Source organism: Dermatophagoides farinae, chromosome 2, assembly GCF_024713945.1.
Source record: "Dermatophagoides farinae isolate YC_2012a chromosome 2, ASM2471394v1, whole genome shotgun sequence".
Lineage (NCBI taxonomy): Eukaryota > Metazoa > Arthropoda > Arachnida > Sarcoptiformes > Pyroglyphidae > Dermatophagoides > Dermatophagoides farinae.
The window spans coordinates 5,314,544-5,333,833 of NC_134678.1; the positions used below are offsets into that span (position 1 = coordinate 5,314,544).

A 19,290-nucleotide genomic window follows, 5' to 3' on the forward strand; every position below is an offset into this window, starting at 1 on the left:
GTACTCTATTCTCGATTCTACTATCATTTGATTGATAAGTATAAATAATGCTTCTATGATAGAACGTAATTGATTGTGACTCATACCGCGGAGAAAAATTGCAGTTTTTTCCAAGTTTAAATTGTCAGCTGAATGAAATCTGGAAAATGATTTTGTCTATCAATTGTATTCGTTTTCGATTTCAACAAACATTTTACATTTGTCGTAAATATTGTCACAATAATATTCGATCAGTTGAAACAATTAAAACAATTCTGGAACATGGCCAACCATCTGATGTTCATCGTTATAAAGTTTATGTACGTTTTTCTATAATATTGAAATTTGAAAATATAGTAATTTCATTCAGGAAAATTTTTTTTTTTAGGGTTGGATACGTGGAAAGGTACAAAAGAAAAAAACCAAATGGTTTCTTCAACTAGATGATGGCAGTTCTGCTGAACGTTTACAGATTATTATACCTGCATCATTGATGGAACAATGTGATCGTTCCAGAATACAGAACGGTGCCTCATTAGAATGTATTGGACGTTTATTGAAAAGTTTAGGCCATCAGCAATCATTGGATTTTCTTTGTGATCAATTCACTGTTATTGGTGAATGTCCACCTGACGATTATCAGATTGCTCATTTGAAAACTGGTATGGAATTCGATTTGCTTCGTGAACAAATTCATCTGAGACCCAGGGTTCGATATTTTCAGTCGATTCTGAGGATAAGAAATGAATTATCTCGAGCCATTCATAAATTTATGGCAGATAATCAATTCATTGAAGTACAAGTACCATTAATTACCGCAAACGATTGTGAAGGTGGTGGCGAATGTTTTACATTGAAACCTGCAAATTGGCCGATTACAAATCCAGAAAAATTATATTTTGATCGTCCCACATATTTAACGGTATCAGGTCAACTTCATCTTGAAGCAATGGCCAGTTCATTATCCCGTGTTTATTGTTTAAGTTCAGTGTTTCGAGCCGAAAAATCAATGTCTCCCAAGCATCTAAGTGAATTTTTAATGCTTGAATTGGAACAAGCTTTTCTCTTTGATCTCAAAACCTTAATGTCCATTGTGGAAAAGCTTTTCCGTTATCTACTCGTTGAAATCGAAAAAAATTGTCCAAAAGATTTAGAATTACTGTTGGAAAAGAATCAACATCATAAATATTATGATAAGCTTAAAAGTTGTAAATTCCTACAAATTTCTTATGGAGAAGCTTGTCAAATGTTATCCAGTAAATATCCAAAATTGAATGCAGATAGTATAATGAATTTTAATGCAGAAATGGAACGATCCCTATTGGAAATTTGTGATCATCAGCCAATATTTGTAACGAATTTTCCTATGGAAATTAAACCATTTTATATGAAAACTACTGATGATGGTCAAATGGCAGAATGTTTTGATTTATTAACTCCTATTTGTGGTGAAGTATGTGGTGGTAGTCTCAGAGAAAATCGTTACGACCGTTTATATGAACAAATCAAATTGAAAAATGTGATCAAAAACAATGCCAATAATAATCATCAATTAGAATGGTATCTAGAATTACGAAGATTTGGATCAGTACCAACTGGCGGTTTTGGTTTTGGTTTTGATCGTTTCTTACAGACTGTTTGTGGTGTTGCCAACATTAAAGATGTTGTTCCATTTCCTCGTTGGCCTTATCATTGTCGTTTATGATTTTTGATTTTTTTTTTAAAAATTTTATTCTAATCATTAATAATAATTAAATTGATTAATTTTAGAAAATAAAAACTAAATTCTTTATTCATTCATAGATATTTCTTTTTCTTTCATTGCTGTTGCCTACTGCTGAACGAGTTGAAAATGAAAAATAAAACACTTCTATATTATGATTCAAATGATTTAGCCATGTAAATTGGAAATATATAGCATAGTTACTTGAGTTACCACTAACAAAAAAAAAAAAAAAAAAAATAAAATAACAAACTTCCCCCTCACCAATTCTAGACTAGACAAAAATATTGGTTACTAGTTCAAGGATACTCAAATTTTTACTATTCTCATCGCAAATCAAATCATGTCTTTCTGTGTCTTTATGTATGGTGTATATGTGTGTAGGTGTTCACTTTTTATAGAGAAAAAATTCTGGGATTCTAGAACAAAATAGATCCCAGATATGTGCATGATTGATCAAAAAAAAAAAAATAACAACATAGACAAAATTTTTCATGATAATCTCCAATCGAAAAAAGTGAACTTGTCAACTTTTCAACAGTCTTAAAAAAAACGAAAATTATCATCATTTTTTTCCTGTAATATTGTTATGTGATGGCAACATTCACAAGGCGGAAGTAAACATAACATAACAACAAAGCAACAACAACAAAATGAACATTCGAATTTGTTTCGAGTTCGATCATTAAAATCAAAATCATTATCTCTTGTACTTGATTCTTTTGAATTTTCAATTTACCTTATTCATATTTAGTCATAATTATAATAATAATCTACCTAATTTGGTTTTTTTTTCTTATGATGAAGACCATATCACAATTGATGACAATTTTTGTCATTATTTAATGTGTCACCATTACAATACAGCCATAGTAGCTTCATGATGATATTGTGGTCCATTTTCAACTTGCTCTAAATTTTTCATTTGTCATTTCAATTATCCATCTTTCTTTTTTTTTCATTATTACTTGTGTGGTTATCATTTTTTTTTCTTCACTGTTTCCACTCTGTTTTTCATGATAATAATTTTCTGTTCCTTGATCGTATCATTTTCGATGATGATGATTGTGGTGTTTGCTCGCTTGTTATATATGTGTACAGCAAAAATGTATTATTTCAAATAATGTTTGCATCGATGCCTGGCTTTCAAGATTTTCAATATGGTAAGTGTGATTTTTTTTACATTTATTCATTCAATTTCAAAATTCGAATTTGCTCGAAAAATAGAATGGATTTTTTTTCAAAAAAAAGAGGGTGTGAATAACAAAACAATAAACTCATTGTTGTTAATTATTACAGAAAGAGGTTTTTTTTTTGGTTCTAATTCGGGAATCACACATCACAAAAACAATATCAAGAACAACGAATTTTGTATACAAAACAAAAAGTTTTTAATCATTTTTAGCAACAATCAAAAAACTGTTTGATCACATCTATCAAATCTAAACAGAACATTTGAAAAAATGAATCCATAATCTATAAGCTTGTATATAATGTTAATGTTTATAATAATCGTGAACTATGGTATTATATATAGTTTATTGGACAACAAAGTGAACCAAAAATTACATGATGATCAAAGGTACTGTGATGATAATGATGATGATGATGTAGTTTTTTTTTTGTTTGCAAAAAAATTTTCACATCCATTCAAATGAATTGAATTAGTTGTTACTGTTAATTCAAATTTTGAAAATTCCCATTTTTTCTTTGATAATTGATGAATGGTGGGTGGGTGGCCAAAGTGATTAACATCATTTTTTTACTCGAAATATTTTTTTTCCATCATCATTCAATTACCTGAATAATTCATTTCAGGTGTGTACCGTTTTTTTTCCAATTTGTTTGTTTCCACACTTTATTCATCAAAAACTAGATATTTTCTCTGTATAACTGAATTTTGAATTCAAAAAAAACAAAGAAAAAAATTTATATGACCATCATCATCATCATCATTGCAATACAATATTGTACATAACATTATCATAATCATTATGAGTTTTTCCGACATATTAAACGAGGTAAAATGGCCATATACTCCTATATTGTTTGTTTGTGTGTATCCTGTGTTGTTGGGTATACAAGTTTTGTTGTTGATCCAGTTTTTTTCTTTCTATGCTTCCCTTATATATATTTAATACCGGCTAAAGAATGGGGAAAATCTAGTGCACAATGTTATTGATTTATTTTTTCATATATTTCACTGATTTGATGATATATGATAAATTATCTTTTATGAAATCATTAAATAATTACTCGATGATTATATACTATATATGGGTTAGTCAATTGATTGATTTGGTTAGCAATGGTGTAATTGGTAATTCACATTCATTCACCAATTCTTTCAATTTCGCACTTGTTTTTTTTTCTCATTTATATATACCGACGATTGTTTGAATGATCTGAATGTTGTTGTATGTGTTTAAATTTGAATCGTTTGATACACTCTGCCTACACTTTTTTTTCTATCTTTGTTTTGATTTTCTTCTTTACAACATTTATGATTATGATCACTACCGTAAAACATACCATACATTTGTTTGTCCTAAATTCATTCAACCTTTTCTTTCAGTTTGTTTTTTTTTCGGTGCATCAAAACGAATCGAATCACCTTGTGTTCATGATGATGATGATCAACAAACGACAACCTGGATAAAAACAAAAAGAAAAAAGAATTTGAATGATTTGACTCCACGCCCAATCATTCATTGATGCATTTTTTTTGTGTGTGTGTGTGTGAGTATGTTTTATATGTCATCATCATCATCATCGTTTATCGTTTATATTATCTCATTTGCTTCGACGATGATGATCCTCACTTTATACCAACAATTGTGTTTTGTTGATTTGGCCATTGAGTTTTTATTATTATTATTATTTATTTAATACATAATACACATACATAACAAAAAACATTATGAATTGTCCATTGGTTATCTTGGTTTGTCATATAAATTTTTTTTTTATTTACTGTTCGTGTCTTCTTCACTCAAAAAGAGATGATATTTGATTTCTTTTCTGATGATGATGATGATGATTATTATTGCCATGAACTTGAACAATGAATGTTGTTTTTTTTTATTGAAGGCTAATTTTCACATCATTTTGTTCCAGAAAAAAATGTATTTTTTTTTCACTTTTGACACATTTATTTTATAATGATCATCATCATTTTTGATTGTTTTGTTTGTTTCTAAAAAATAAATCATTACATTGCAATTATAATATAACTCTTATTAATATCAATAATATCTCATTATCGTTAAAAAATAAAAATGAAAAAAAAAATTTCAAATTTTTTTTCGGTTAATGACTATGGCAATAATGAATGTCTATGTTTTTTTTGCCATCATCAATGTTGGATTCGAACGAATTTAAATTCATTGAAAAACACAGGTAAAATGCGTTTGAATTTTTCTTCTCTTCTATATCATTATTACCACACAACACCCTAAGCACATGTATTCGTAATATATAAATTTTACCTTTGCCATAAATAAAATGAGGCCCCTTCATCTGGTGTTCATTTATTCAAGTCTGTCGAACTTATCTTATAACTATCGAACTTTGACCTCCATTCATCATCATCAACAACAACAACTTTCTCCCCAACATATAATTGTTCGTATCGAAAAAAAAAATTTTTTTAAAGTAATCGCCATCCATTGGTATTGGCATCATTTTTTAAGATGATAAGGCCATAGTTACATTTATTTCTTCGGTCCCTTGCTGCGATCATCAAACACACACGCACATAGATCTTATTAGATTATATAATGAAAAAAAATTGCCATCAAATAAAATGATTCGAATCTATGAACAAACGAAACCGGACCCATTTTGTAAAAAAAAATCAGACTAGGTTGATGTTTTTTTTTGCTTTTGAATCTTCGATTCCAAAGAAATATGTATGTTAAATCTATACAATAGATCTCGCTGTGTAGGTAGGTAATGAAAACTGCAATAGCAATAAATGTGATTGTCATTGAAGGTATATGAACCATACCAGGTAAAGAAAAAAAAAAGTAGAAAGATCAATCAAGATCATCGGTATTACCATTGGTATAGGGCAAAACTAAATCAAGTATTTCAAATGCAATAACTAAATGATACAACAAACAATAGATTTTTTTCTTCTTCTTCTTTTTCGTTTTTTTTTCTGTTCTCATTTGGTCAACATGATGATGATTTGTTTTTTTTTGACTTTAAATTTCGGCTGCAATTGACATCTATTCAATCTCAATGTTGAATCCACACTGTGTGTTGATCTCTTTCTATTCGTTGTCTATAGAACATTTATCTAACATACAACAATATTCACGATTTTTTTTCTGTTCATTTTTTTGGCACATAATAAGATCAGGTCGTGGTCATGCATATATACATGCATCACAAAAAAATAGAAGGAATTGTTCTCCAACATATTCATCATCATCATCATCATCATTATCAACATGTTATGGTAACATCATTACAACAGATTTTTTTTTCTGCTAGCAGTACAGGTAAAGGTGAAATGTTGATGATGATTATTGTATCACTTGTTGAATGGCAACGAAGATCTCTGTCTCTCTTTTCATCTTTTCTTGTCGTCATTGCCGTTCAGTATTGTTATCAATATATAGTTGATATACATGAGAGTCTTTTGAACGTGAAAACTTTTTTTTTCTAGTGTAATAATAATGTTGGATCGGTTTCTATCATCATCATTCTCATTATTATCATCATCTTCATAATAATCTCGACATTCGGCTGTTTATTCAACAACGAAAAAAAAAAAAAATTTCAAAATCTTTTTTCTTCAAGATTCAACATCATTATTTATAAGTTTTTTTCCACGAGAAAAATTAGTTTTCCTCATTATTCAATTTGTTGTTGATGTTGATATTTTTTTTTCTTATTTTTCGGTTTATTTGTGTGACATTTTTGTTGTTGTTGTTCTATAAGCGATCAGTTGTTGATTACGGATTTCGATTTTCTTGGTCGCGCTCTGTTTAGTTTCTGGTGTTCATATTATGTGTTTGTGTGTCATTTGTTGTTGTTCCATTTTGTTCGTTTATTTTGGTGATTGACAAATTTTGTATTTTATTTCATAAGTGTGTGTGTGATCAGATGATCTGTGATCCGAAATAATTGTCACAAGTAAATGAAAAAGAAAAAATCTTTGCCATCATTTTGAGTGTGTAACAAATTTTTATCCTGGTTTAAATGAATAAAATGATGATGATGGTTGTTGATTCATCATATATGTGATTCTCCCATAAAATAAAAATGCGAAAAAAAAATCTTTGAACCAAAGTAAAAAAATAAAAATTTCCAAAGGATCCTTCAGTCATTCAATATCGCATTCCATTGTTGTCGTATTCGAATAATCATCGTTTGAACAATTTGACCTCGCTTTCTTTTGTTATGAAAATTATTCACCAAACAACCAATCACCTCTTGCTTACTCTGAAACATTACTCTACATGTAGTCTTTGGAACCTTTTTTTCGACCTTGGTTTTTTTTGATGGACCATTTTTTGAACCCAGATAGACTATTGTATTGAATGTACGTGTGTGTGTGTGGTGAACAATACAAATTAAAAATCAGCAATGAACAAATATTAAGTAAATGATTGGTGTTATTGTGACCTTTTTTATGACCGCTCTATTCATTCGCATAATCTAACTCAACATTCTAATACGAAGATGATGAATTTTTTTCTTCTTTTTCTAATAATTTCACTAAACTAGTAAAAAAAACACACACACACATTTGAATGATGTAATTCGGACATGGAAAAATCATTTTTACATGTGAAACATTAAGTATTTTGCCAGAATTTTTTTTCTAATTATTATTATTATTAATCGGTATATATAGAAACAAAAAAAGTTTCGTTATTGCGCCATCAAAAAAAGAAAAAACAACCCTACCTAGTTATGTTTATCTATCTTGCTTATTAATGTAAAGGTGTGTCTACGAAATTACCGACAACACAAACGAAATTCTTCTTTTTTTTTCTTCAACCAAAATGAAAACCAGATCAACTAGTCCGATGATGTTTCATCATCAACATTATCACCATTATTATTATCATAAGTCGATCATTATAATTCTAATCATTAATTTCATCACTATTATATCTATGTCGAATATGGTAACATCATTAACAACAGCGACGACGACGAATACGACATCATTGACATCATTAACCGCAAATATTACAAATAAAAATAGTAGTAGTAATGATGATCTTGGTGAATCTAAAGTAGCCCAAACAACTTTCACTAATTCCACATCATTATTATTGTCGACAAAAATACGTAATCCTTTAACTACTACCATTATTACAAATAATAATAATGATGAATTTCATACACCCAAAATTTATCGTCATAATTCAATAATGATGATACGGCCATCATCATCATCATCATCATCATCGATAACAACTAATAATAATAATAATATTATGAACCTCAATCAACAACAGAATTCGAATATATTGAATAATAATTCATTCAATCATCATCATCATCATCATTACAATAATAATGATGATGCCACAATTTGTATACATAGATTATGTGTACGACAAAATGGTAATAATTTGTTTTCTTCTTCCACTTTTTTAAGAAATTTTTTTTTTTGAAATAATTCAATGTGATATACATACAAAGCAGAGATAAGTTATGACCTTTCAACTTTTTTTTTCAATAGATTCATAAATTGATTGTGTGATTGCAATGGAAATGCTATTTTTTTTTTTTTTTGTTTTATATATTTAGCTACTGGTTACTTCATTTTCATCTTTTATATAAATTCAATATTTTTCTATAGATACCGATTCAAATGTTGTGATGAGTCACGATCTAAATTGACCAAAATAGCCTATAATCTTGATTTTTTTTTTTGTATGAGGCCAGCCAACCAACCATCATGATCATGATCATGCAACAGGTATATTTTATGTGATATTACCTGTCTAGAATAAGAAAAAATTGATTCGATTGTTGTTGTTGTTGTTGTTTGATGATTGTGTGATGATGATGACCACAAAATCATAATCACCATTATGATCAACACTTGAACGTGAAGAAATGATTCATTTCTTAAATATTCAATATGATGACTTGTATAAAACATGAAATGCCTATTTCCAAAATCTGGTCGGTATAACTTGTATGTATGAAAGAGCAGTATAGATTTCAATCGACAATTGCGATAACCAAAAAAAAAAAAATAATATCAAATCGGATTTACCGAAGGAATATTGACCTTGGATTTTTTTTTGATAGTCCACATAAATTTATTCAATTCAATAGTGAAATTGAATTTTTTGTTGTTGTTGTTGTTGTTGTTGTTGTATAGAAGTGTGAACAAATCACAGACTAAAAAATGAATTGCAAATTTTTCTTCGTTGTTTCTCATAAATCAAGTTTTGAATAATTCATCGATGCAATTTTCTTCGACATTATCATCATTATTATTAAGGACATTTGATGAAAGAAAAGTACGAATATTTTTTTTTCTTATGATTGATGCGGAAATTGATGATGATACAACACACACACACACATTGGATAACACATGACATTGTAATTTGTGGCAAATCTACCTCTAGGTAATAAAAAAAAATTTTCTCTCAATTTTCTAGTGAAACAAAATTGTCATAACCTCCGTTACGATAATCATTATCCACATTTACAAATGAATTGAATGAATGATTAAATGAATGAAAACATTTGGATTTTATTTTTTGTTTTTGTTTTTGTTTTTATTTTTATTCGAAATATCATCATCAGACATATGTCGTTGCACGAGTTTGTTTATATTATCAAAGGAAAGATGAGAAAAAAAAATTGATTCAAAACACATTTAAAAAGAAAAAAGATTTTAATTTTTCTTCTAGGATCCATCAACATCATTATCATGATAATGATATCTATCATTCTCTTTTTTTTTCTTATTATCCCTGAAGCTATGGAAGCAGGATCCTCTCCATCATCTTTATCATCATCATTATATAATTGTTGTTCATCTAAAGATTGAATGGTAAACTTTTCATTGGTTTCCATTTCATTCATTCATTCATTCACACACAAAGTATAATATATGTGGATAATAATGGCCAATCCAGTGCTTAATAATGAAAGTTTTATTCGTCGTTCATAGAGCAGATATAAATGATGATGATGATGATTATTTTATTATTGTGAGGTTCATGGCCGATTCCAGTAATATTTTTTTTTTTTTTTTTTGAAATAAAATTTTCATTTTTTAAAGTTCATTCAACACAATGATGCATCATGTTTGATGATTGGATTTGAGTATAGAAAATTAAATTGATAAAGGCTACCATTTTGGGAGGTTTGTTAGTAATTTTTTTTCAAGTTTAAAATGTAAACCAGTCAGTTTTAAAATTGACCATGCTCATCTGATTTACTAATATATTTTCATTTATTTACTGACCAACTTCATTTATTTTTGTTCAATTCTTTCTATTTCTCACAAACAAAAATAACAGGCCATCCACAGCCATCAACCGGTGTTGAAATATGTTATAATGATAAAGGTGATATAGTTAAACATGGTGAACAATATGTTCCACTTGGAATCGATACTTGTACACAGGTTTGTTTGATTGATTTGATAATTTTAATTTTTCCTGAAAATTATTTATTTTTTTTCAAAAAAAAACTAAATCATCAATATAGTGTACATGTATGCATGGAAAAGCGGAAATGTGCATATCGGTACTATGTTCACCACCGGAAAATTGTCGGTTAGTATAACTTGTAAATTGATATAAATTACATAATTTATTCTATTTAATTGTGAATAAATCTCTTTAAAAAATTAATTAGCAAAACGGCAAAGGTCAACAATTTATTATCTTTCCCTCTCCTGTTGAATAATCCATGAATTTACAGTAATACATAATCAATGGCAATTATCTTGTTAACCTTGAAACCAATCTTTTTGCCACCATGTAACAATAATATTTATAGTGTAAATTTTAATTAAATTTTGTTTATTTTCTCTCATAGACGTTATCATGAAGTAACAAATAAATGCTGTGAATTTCTATGTATCGATGGTGGCAATGGAAACCAAGTGATAGGTTCGAATCATGGTAATAGTGATATGGCTATACGATTGATGAACACCGGTAACGGACATCATCATACACAATCTACAAACAATTTTAATGGTGGATTACAGAATGGTTTACGTTTCTTTGGCAACAATAAGACTGCCATATTGACAAAAGGCGAAACGAAAACATTCCATTCGATTCCAACATCAAATCTTGGTCTACGGTTAATCACTAGTACTGTGACATCATTTTTAATTCTAGCATTATTATTATTCATGATTCATCGATTACGTCAACGTCGTCTTCTGGTGATGATCCGTCGTTTACAGAATCGTCGACTTGATCATATGAATGGTCGTAATTCTAGCCACCACCCTACTCCGGCACCTCCACATTGTAGTGATTCTACAGGTTATGCGGGCGATCAATTGGTCACAACACCTATGCGTTTATTTGGTCTGGGTGGCCATTCATCTATTAATGGACCATTTGGACCTTTTGATTTGATGGGACCTAATTCGATTGAACCACCACCACCATATACATTTTGGAAACCTCCATCAATGCCTGCTCAATCGACTGAACAACAACAGCAGCAGCAGCCACAATTCTCTAGTTTATCCGAAACAAATGGCCTATCACCTGTTCAATCCTTACCGAATGAAGCTCCACCAAGCTATGAAGAATCAATTCAAGTTGGTAACAGCAACAATATTATTATGTCGAATGCAGCCCTTATTATTAGTTGTCAACAAAATTCGTTATCGCAACCATCTAATAACATAGAAGTAACACCGTCTTCAAATCATCAAAATGGAATAATCAATGTATTAGAACATCAGCCATCATATTCGGGTCATGTCATAACACAATCACAATCACAAAATTGGTTGTCGACAACGACAACAACACCACATAATTCAATAATTGGATCAATTAATTTGCCTCAACAGTCTGTGTTTGAAGGTCACTCAATGGATCAAATACAGCAAACATACACCAAACAAATTAGCCATTCCAATTCATCAGGTGACAGAATTAATAGATATGTGCATCATCATAATCATCATCATCAGCCAAATAATTTAATTCATCAGAATAGAATGGTAGCGGCCGAAATTAAACCTCATCCAATTGCTTATCGAGAACAATCTTCGAATGTTGTCGATCCACAAATTCGCCCTTGCATTCCAAATCCGCCCGCAATAATGCGAAATAATCTTTTCTATCCACAAAGATTGATCTCACATTTAACATCATCATTAACACCACATAATGGTATGAAATAAATGAAATAAAATTTCCTATTAAATTTTATTGCAAATTAAAAATTTTGCAGATTTTTCACAATCACAAACGTCTGGACGATCATTATCACCCGATCAACATATTACACGATTACATGTTGGATCACCAATATCAAATCAAATACCTGTGACTTATGTTAGATCAATGATAATGCCTGTAAATAATAATTCGCAATTATCACACGAAACAACAACATTCCGATCACATTATCCAAATTCTAGATCAGCATTGTTACAGCAGCAGCAATATCAACAACAACAATCATCGATAATGTCTCGATGCATTTACAACAATAATATTCATCAACAGCCACAACAAACACAAAAGCGTTCTAAAATTACGAATAATCAATCATCTTTAATGATGATTAACAATAATATTGATGAATCATCAAAAGAGTTGGTCATTCAAAATGATTCAATCTGTTCACCATCCTCATCTTCTGAATCATTATCACAATGTACGATTGTTCGCAAACCAATTGATGTACATCAAACGGTAGCAACCGTTGAACAATCATCATCAAGACAATCGATGGTATCTAATCAACAATCTCAAAACCATCATCATCATCATCACAATTCGAATCGGCATCGAAAAAAATCTAAATCAAATCAAGATTCAAATAATCAAACCGTGAAATCAAATTATTCTTCTTCTTCCTCATCATCATCATCATCATCATCATCATCATCATCATCATTATCATCATCATCGTTGGCCAATTCATATTCAGATGATGGTAGTACGCCATCGACAAAAATATCAGTTTCATCATCATCCTCATCGTTGTCTTCATCAAGGACGAACAACACGATGTTGACGACTACGACGACGACCACCCCAACGACAACAAATGATAATAATAATACTGTAATTCAAGTTAAAGTTGATACGATCAGCCATCTTTGATCTTGTCAATTAAATTTAGTTTGTTTTTTGTTTTGTCAATTGCCAACATGTTTTTTCTTTTAACAATTTTTTTTGTGGCCAAAGTTGTGATTAGATAATAATATTCTCCCATGTTCTGGTCATTGATAGAGGGATATTATTTTTGTGAATATTTTAAGAATAAAAATAAAAATAAATTGTGTAAAAAAAAATCCTATCAAAAAATTGGCCCTCCCGACTTTTTTGTCGATCATATATAAACACGGCAATGATCGAACTAATAAAATTCTGTCGATCAGAATAATAATGTTGTCCATAATTGTTTCGTTTGGAATTTCAGCTTGGAAATTAGTTGGAATTCTAACTGGTCTTATCTGGCAGCTAGGACATCTTGTAGTGGAAATTGGATCGTGCTGTTTTAATTTTGGTAACTTTTTTTGTTGTTAAATGTTATATATAACGGTGAAACATCATATGCTCCATCTGATGGGTAGGATTGAAATTGAATTTATCATTTTTTCAACGTGTTTTTTTACATTTATCTTGATTTATTAAATTTTTTTTTTGCTATAGTCTTCAACAAAAATTATGTCAGAAATAGAATTTATAGTTCGTGATGCTCGATCATCAGATTGTCATTCGATCCATTCGTTAATATGTGAGTTGGCTGAATATGAAAAAATGCCCGATCAAGTAGAAATAACGGCCGAACGTTTAAAAGAGGATGGATTCGGTCCTGATCATCAACCTCGTTTTCATTGTTTTGTTGTGGAAAATATTGACGAAAAAACTATAGTTGGCTTTTTACTTTATGTTCAAAAATATTCAACTTGGAAAGGGCCATTCTTATGGATGGAAGATCTCTACATTCAACCAAAATATCGTCGTTTTGGTCTTGGACGATCATTAGTTTGTACATTGATACGTCGAGCACATCAACTGCAGATGCCAAGAATCGAATGGAATGTACTTGGCTGGAATCATTTAGCTAGAGAATTTTATCACAATAAACTTGGAGCAATCGATCTTACTCATGATGATGATTGGCTTACATATCGTTTGACTAGGAATCGTTTCGAAAATCTTTTACAACTAAATCCTTCGAATGTACGAATCGATGAAAAATAAAATTTTGAAAAATAAATTTAATAGCTTGTTTTTTAGATAATTGAATTTGATAATTTTTATCATCAGAATAAATTTTTTTTTTTTTTTTTTGGCGATCTGCCACGAAAACATTACACATGCTTGAACCTAATGATCATTTATATTGGGCTATGGCTACAATGTCGACCATTCTCTGTTTACATACAGAATTATAGAACTGTATACAGTATAAACACCGTATACGGTATAAAGAATAGTTATTGACCCTCACGGTTTGTCATTGTGACAAAACCGGATTGATGAGAGAGGGTAGTGTATAGGCGTGTATGCGTATGTGTGTGTGTCACTCAATGCGGTAATGATTTTGTCAAATAAGGACGAAACGTTCCATTTTTGTTCCAATTGTTTTTAAATTATTACACATTGTTGTAGCCGGTTTTGTGCTTGTTTGTGTTCAATCCTGTGATCAAAAAAATAATTTTATTTTTTTCCAATTAAATGTTCAATTTAAACTCATCAATACAATGTAATGACATTGAGATTTTATATATTTATTATATAATTCATTAATTCATGACGTCAATCATTCATGAAAGCAGCTATAATCATCATCATCAATCGTAGTTTTTAATTTTAAATTTAAAAATTTTCGATTTATTCCTACTGAGTACATCACCAAAATTTTAGGAAACAACAAATTTTTTTCTACTAGATCAAAATAATCATTTTACATTCATAATCAATTCTAACGACAATTAACGTTATAATTACTGATATCTTCCAATTAAAGAAACAACTTGACTTTTTTCATATTTTTGATACATTTTAACTTTTATACAATTTTAACTGAATTCGGTTATTTACGCCATTCACTGCAATAAATCAAGCTTTCGAATTTTAATCTTTTTTCATCGAATTCATTTCGAATTATTATAATTCAAACTAGAATCATGACAATGTTAACTTTAACACCGACCACTGGTCTATTAGTTGCTACCATATCTTCCATTGCCATTAATCGTATAAGTTTTATATTGGCAAATACAAAATTTATCTATCCAAAAAATGTTCGAGAATCCAATCAATCATATTACTATTGGCGTTATCGAAATTTTTTCATCTCATTCATACATGCATTCATAACGGGCGTCGGTTCTCTCCTATGGTAAAGAAACAAAAAAAATCATTTTGATTTATATCTAATTTAAAATCATCATTTCAGTGTTTTGTCGAATCCAATGCTTTTATTGGATGTGGTGGATACAGCTTCTGATTGGGGATATCTTTTAACAGCATTTTCACTTGGTAATAGTTTTAATTCCAGTGGAATTATTTTTCTCATTTTATTGTCATTGTTTCTTTTTCTCGTTTGTTATTCAGGTTATTTCATATATGATACAGTTGAAATGGCAGCCTATCTGAAAAAGAAAGGAACTGCTGAATTGTTGTTGCATCATTTTTTCGTATGTAATTGCACCATAGTGATAAACTATTAATATTGATCAATTATGTATTTATAATTTTAGGTAATATCCTGTTTTCTCAATACAGTTATGTATAAACGATTCATTGGTTATAATATGTTGGCATTGCTCATTGAAATTTCCAATGTTTTTCTTCATTTTCGTCAATTATTATTGCTTTCAAAGCATTCAAAATTATCGAGCCTTTATCGAATTAATAGCGTAACGAATATTGGTATTTTTATAATAATTTATTTCTCTTAAATAAACAAAATAAACAATAATGACATTTTTTTTGTCTTTTTCCAGTATTATTCGTATTAGTACGTGGCGCCTGTATGTTTGGTCTTTGGTATACGTTGATTTTATTTATTGATCGACTACCATTCATTACAAAATTAACTGCCATCATTTCGATGATTGGAATATCCATTACCACTGTCATTCTATTTCAACGAATATGGAATTCTGATTTTGTTAGCATTAGTGAACAACGTCGTAAAAAATTGCTGAATGAAAACAGCAATAGCTGCTCAAAAAACAGTAAATTTAAAATGAACCAATATGAAGATGATTTCACTTATGAAGGTTCCATTGAAGATGTCAAATCTGGAATGGTAAAAAAATCAAATTAAATTGTATCGATATATTTATCAAAAGACAAACCCCAATTAACGATAACATTTAACAAATTTATTTACATTCAATTTATAGAATATTCAATCGATCAAATAACCATTTATATGTTCATCTGTGTGTATGTGTTTGTGTTGTTTTAATCAAATATTCTTTTTTGTTTTGCTTGCACTCAAAAAACCAAAATCTTTACATTAATAATTCATATTATCAGTATTTCTAATAATAACAATAAATTTTCATTTATACACCTGTCAATTAATTATAATTAATATCTAAGGCCAGATTTTTTTTTATTATTTCGAATGTTTTTAACTCTTCGTTTATGTTGACCATCATTAATCCTTTGATGGACTAATTGTGCATCATCATTTACATCATTAACGATTGTTTGATGTCCATCATTTTCATATTCAGTATTTGCTGGAGATGTTAAAGTATTTTGATTACCCGAGGTTGTATCATCATCATTTGGATCATATTGATAATCACCTAATGGTTGATTTTCGTGATCTTCATAATCCGGAATAGAAGGTGGAATAGTAGCGGCAGCCACATCGTCATTTCCCGTTAGATCACCATTACCTTGTTTTCCATCATCAATATAATCTTCAGGAGTAGAATTCTGATCATCATCATGACCATGATCATAATTATTATGGTGAATATTATCTTCTTCATAATTATGATTATGATAGTCAGGTATATGGGGATTAAAATCATTAAATGGATCACCGAATGATACAGATGCTGGTAGATATCGTGGTTTATGAAGATACGGATTGCCCATAAAAGTTGATGAGCCAAAATCATTGGAAGGTAAAAAGAGATGATTAGGTGTGAATATCTGTGGATAGAATGGTTCATTCATTGTATTTGAAAAATCTGACCAACTCCATAATGGTAATTTATTTGGTTTTAAATCAGCAAGATGATCATCTAAATTAGTGTAAACGAATGGTAACGTGTGATGGTTATGATAATGATGTGAGTTTCTTGGCTTTGTTGTTCGTAGATGTTTTTTTGGCCGATAAAATGTTTGTCGCCAATATTCATCGTCATTTGTATATGGATCTATTTGTTGCATATTAGATGGATAATTATTCTCATGTTTTTGTTTCCTACGCTTTCGATAATAGGTATGAAAATGAGGATATGGTTTCGAATGATAACGAGTTTCATCATCAAATTCTTTCATCGGCGAATGGTCACTTTCCATTAACATTGATTGTAGAGATGGTTGTGATAAGGAAGGTGGATAAAAATTAGGATAAACAGGCATAAAATCAATATTTTTCGAGAATTTTAGATTTTTTGGTTTTTGTTCCGAAAATGATGACATTGCAATATTACGTCGCGTTCTTCGGAGTGGTTTCATTTCTTTAGGAACTTTCTCGATTGACGGTATTGGAAAAGATTCATCATTATCACGATCATCATCGTCATCATCATCACGATCATCATCTTCTTCATTTGATGGTGGTTCATCACTGTCCGATTCTCCTCGGGGTTCATTCTTGGTTGCTGTTTGTGTATCAAATTGGTTATCAAAATCATCGCGTAAATCTTCAGGATCTGCATCTGGTTCTTTGTCCGGTTCTGGTTCTGACTCAGGTTCCTGTTCTTCCTTTTCTTGGACATTGCTCGGTGATTCCGATGTTTCATTAGCATTGCTGTCATTGGTTTCACTACTTTCAGGCTGGGTGTTATCACTTGAAATATCTTTTCCATTGTTTGTATCGTGATTGTCATTCTCTTCTATTTTTTCAGGATTCGGTGCCGTATCTGGCAATTCTTCAATATAATTTTGACTTCCATCATTGATTTCTTTGTTTGATTGAATCGATTTGCGGTGACGATTTAGATATTCGAACGGATCATAAGGTAAAGGGTTGTCATCATCAGTATTTTCTTCTTCTTTGTCATCATGATGATTATCATTAGTGTCATCATTGTTGTCTTCATCATCGCTAACATCGTTTGGATAATCGTCGCTTTCTTTCTCCAAACATTTATCTACTTTATCGGGTTCATTCGACCTTATCGGTTTATTATCATCTGAAGGAGCTGAACAAGGAAAAGTTTGCCGTTGATGATCTGAATCAGAAATTTGTTTTGAATCTGTGCAATCATTTTTTGGTTTATCAAATTTCCAGTCATTTGACATATCTAATGATGGTAATCCAAACGATGTGAATTCATCTAATGAATACGTAGGTGAAAATGTTGATTGTGGAAACATTTGTGGTTGAAAATTCAAAAGTAATTCAGGCTGACCTGACAACACTAAGGAATTGGGTTCCATCATCGTTAATGATGATGATTCCGGAAGAAATTGTTGAGTATTTGATTGTTGATTCGGAATATTATTGATTTGAATGTCCAATTTATTATTATGATCAGACAGTAAAAATTGTGGACGCCAATTTGTATCGAAAATATTCAATATGGATTCAGATCCGGTGAGATTTTCATTCTTATTGATTTGTTTTTCATTATTAACTGTAGAAGAATTTGAAACTTTAAGTAGAATTTGGCGAAGAATATCCGGTTTCATCACTTTTTGATCGCACAAACAATTATTCAAATTGAATGCTGTAATGATAATATATGAAAACAGTAAACTTTTAAAAATATTTTTTGTTGGAACAGACATGTTGACAACAGGACGAACAACGTTGACAATGTTCCAATAAGATACGATATGATAAACCAATCCATCCATTCTAATCTCATTCAAGATCAATACGAACAAGTTTTTGTTATTTTGCCAAAATTCATCAGTTCATTTGATAGAGTGATTCGGGAATGAATGAAAATAATGATGATAAAAAAAACAATATAAAGAGAAATAGTATAGACGATTCCCGGTATTGTAAGTTGTCGGTAATCATGTGTGTCGAGCATATATACAAACACAGGATTTCCTTATTCGTTCACGAAAAAAAAAATCATATCAATTGTTCATCACGAACTGTGTGAAATAAAAAAAAAAATTTAATCAATCTGAATGAAATTGAAACCAAAATTTATAATTTGTTTTTTTTTTCTTTTTTTGAAAGAAATTGAAAAGAAAAATCCACTTTTTTCAATC

General features: G+C 29.9%; 5 protein-coding genes across 11 annotated transcripts; 4 read left to right on the top strand and 1 right to left on the bottom strand.

The window, feature by feature from the left end:
- The first annotated feature begins 133 nt into the window (after positions 1–133).
- Positions 134–1,775, top strand: AsnRS-m (asparagine--tRNA ligase, mitochondrial). The gene is made up of 2 exons (XM_047059315.2): positions 134–299; positions 368–1,775. The coding sequence occupies exons 1-2, from the start codon at positions 147–149 to the stop codon at positions 1,682–1,684; spliced, it is 1,470 nt and encodes a 489-aa protein (XP_046915271.2). The 5' UTR covers positions 134–146; the 3' UTR covers positions 1,685–1,775.
- A 271-nt stretch (positions 1,776–2,046) lies between these two features.
- On the top strand, positions 2,047–13,202 carry LOC124495850 (uncharacterized). Of its 7 annotated transcripts, none has more exons than XM_075735902.1 (6): positions 2,047–2,865; positions 7,868–8,293; positions 10,219–10,325; positions 10,409–10,476; positions 10,742–12,069; positions 12,131–13,202. In XM_075735902.1, exons 1-6 carry the CDS (start codon positions 2,826–2,828, stop codon positions 13,009–13,011), a joined length of 2,850 nt encoding a protein of 949 aa, XP_075592017.1. In that variant the 5' UTR covers positions 2,047–2,825; the 3' UTR covers positions 13,012–13,202. The 7 variants fall into 7 exon arrangements, with proteins under 7 accessions (XP_075592017.1, XP_075592015.1, XP_075592016.1 ...); XM_075735900.1 differs by having other exon boundaries at positions 2,047–2,411; positions 7,662–8,293; XM_075735901.1 differs by having other exon boundaries at positions 2,047–2,280; positions 7,734–8,293.
- A 253-nt stretch (positions 13,203–13,455) lies between these two features.
- Positions 13,456–14,200, top strand: LOC124495931 (thialysine N-epsilon-acetyltransferase). The gene has a single exon (XM_047059381.2). The coding sequence runs from the start codon at positions 13,579–13,581 to the stop codon at positions 14,116–14,118; it is 540 nt and encodes a 179-aa protein (XP_046915337.2). The 5' UTR covers positions 13,456–13,578; the 3' UTR covers positions 14,119–14,200.
- Positions 14,201–14,406: 206 nt separating this feature from the next.
- Positions 14,407–16,452, top strand: LOC124499999 (TLC domain-containing protein 2). Its single transcript, XM_047064013.2, has 5 exons — positions 14,407–15,262; positions 15,320–15,402; positions 15,478–15,560; positions 15,624–15,795; positions 15,870–16,452. Exons 1-5 carry the CDS (start codon positions 15,048–15,050, stop codon positions 16,193–16,195), a joined length of 879 nt encoding a protein of 292 aa, XP_046919969.1. The 5' UTR covers positions 14,407–15,047; the 3' UTR covers positions 16,196–16,452.
- LOC124499998 (uncharacterized) lies at positions 16,239–18,865 on the bottom strand. The gene has a single exon (XM_047064012.2). The coding sequence runs from the start codon at positions 18,850–18,852 to the stop codon at positions 16,465–16,467; it is 2,388 nt and encodes a 795-aa protein (XP_046919968.2). The 5' UTR covers positions 18,853–18,865; the 3' UTR covers positions 16,239–16,464.
- Between the last annotated feature and the right edge of the window lie 425 nt (positions 18,866–19,290).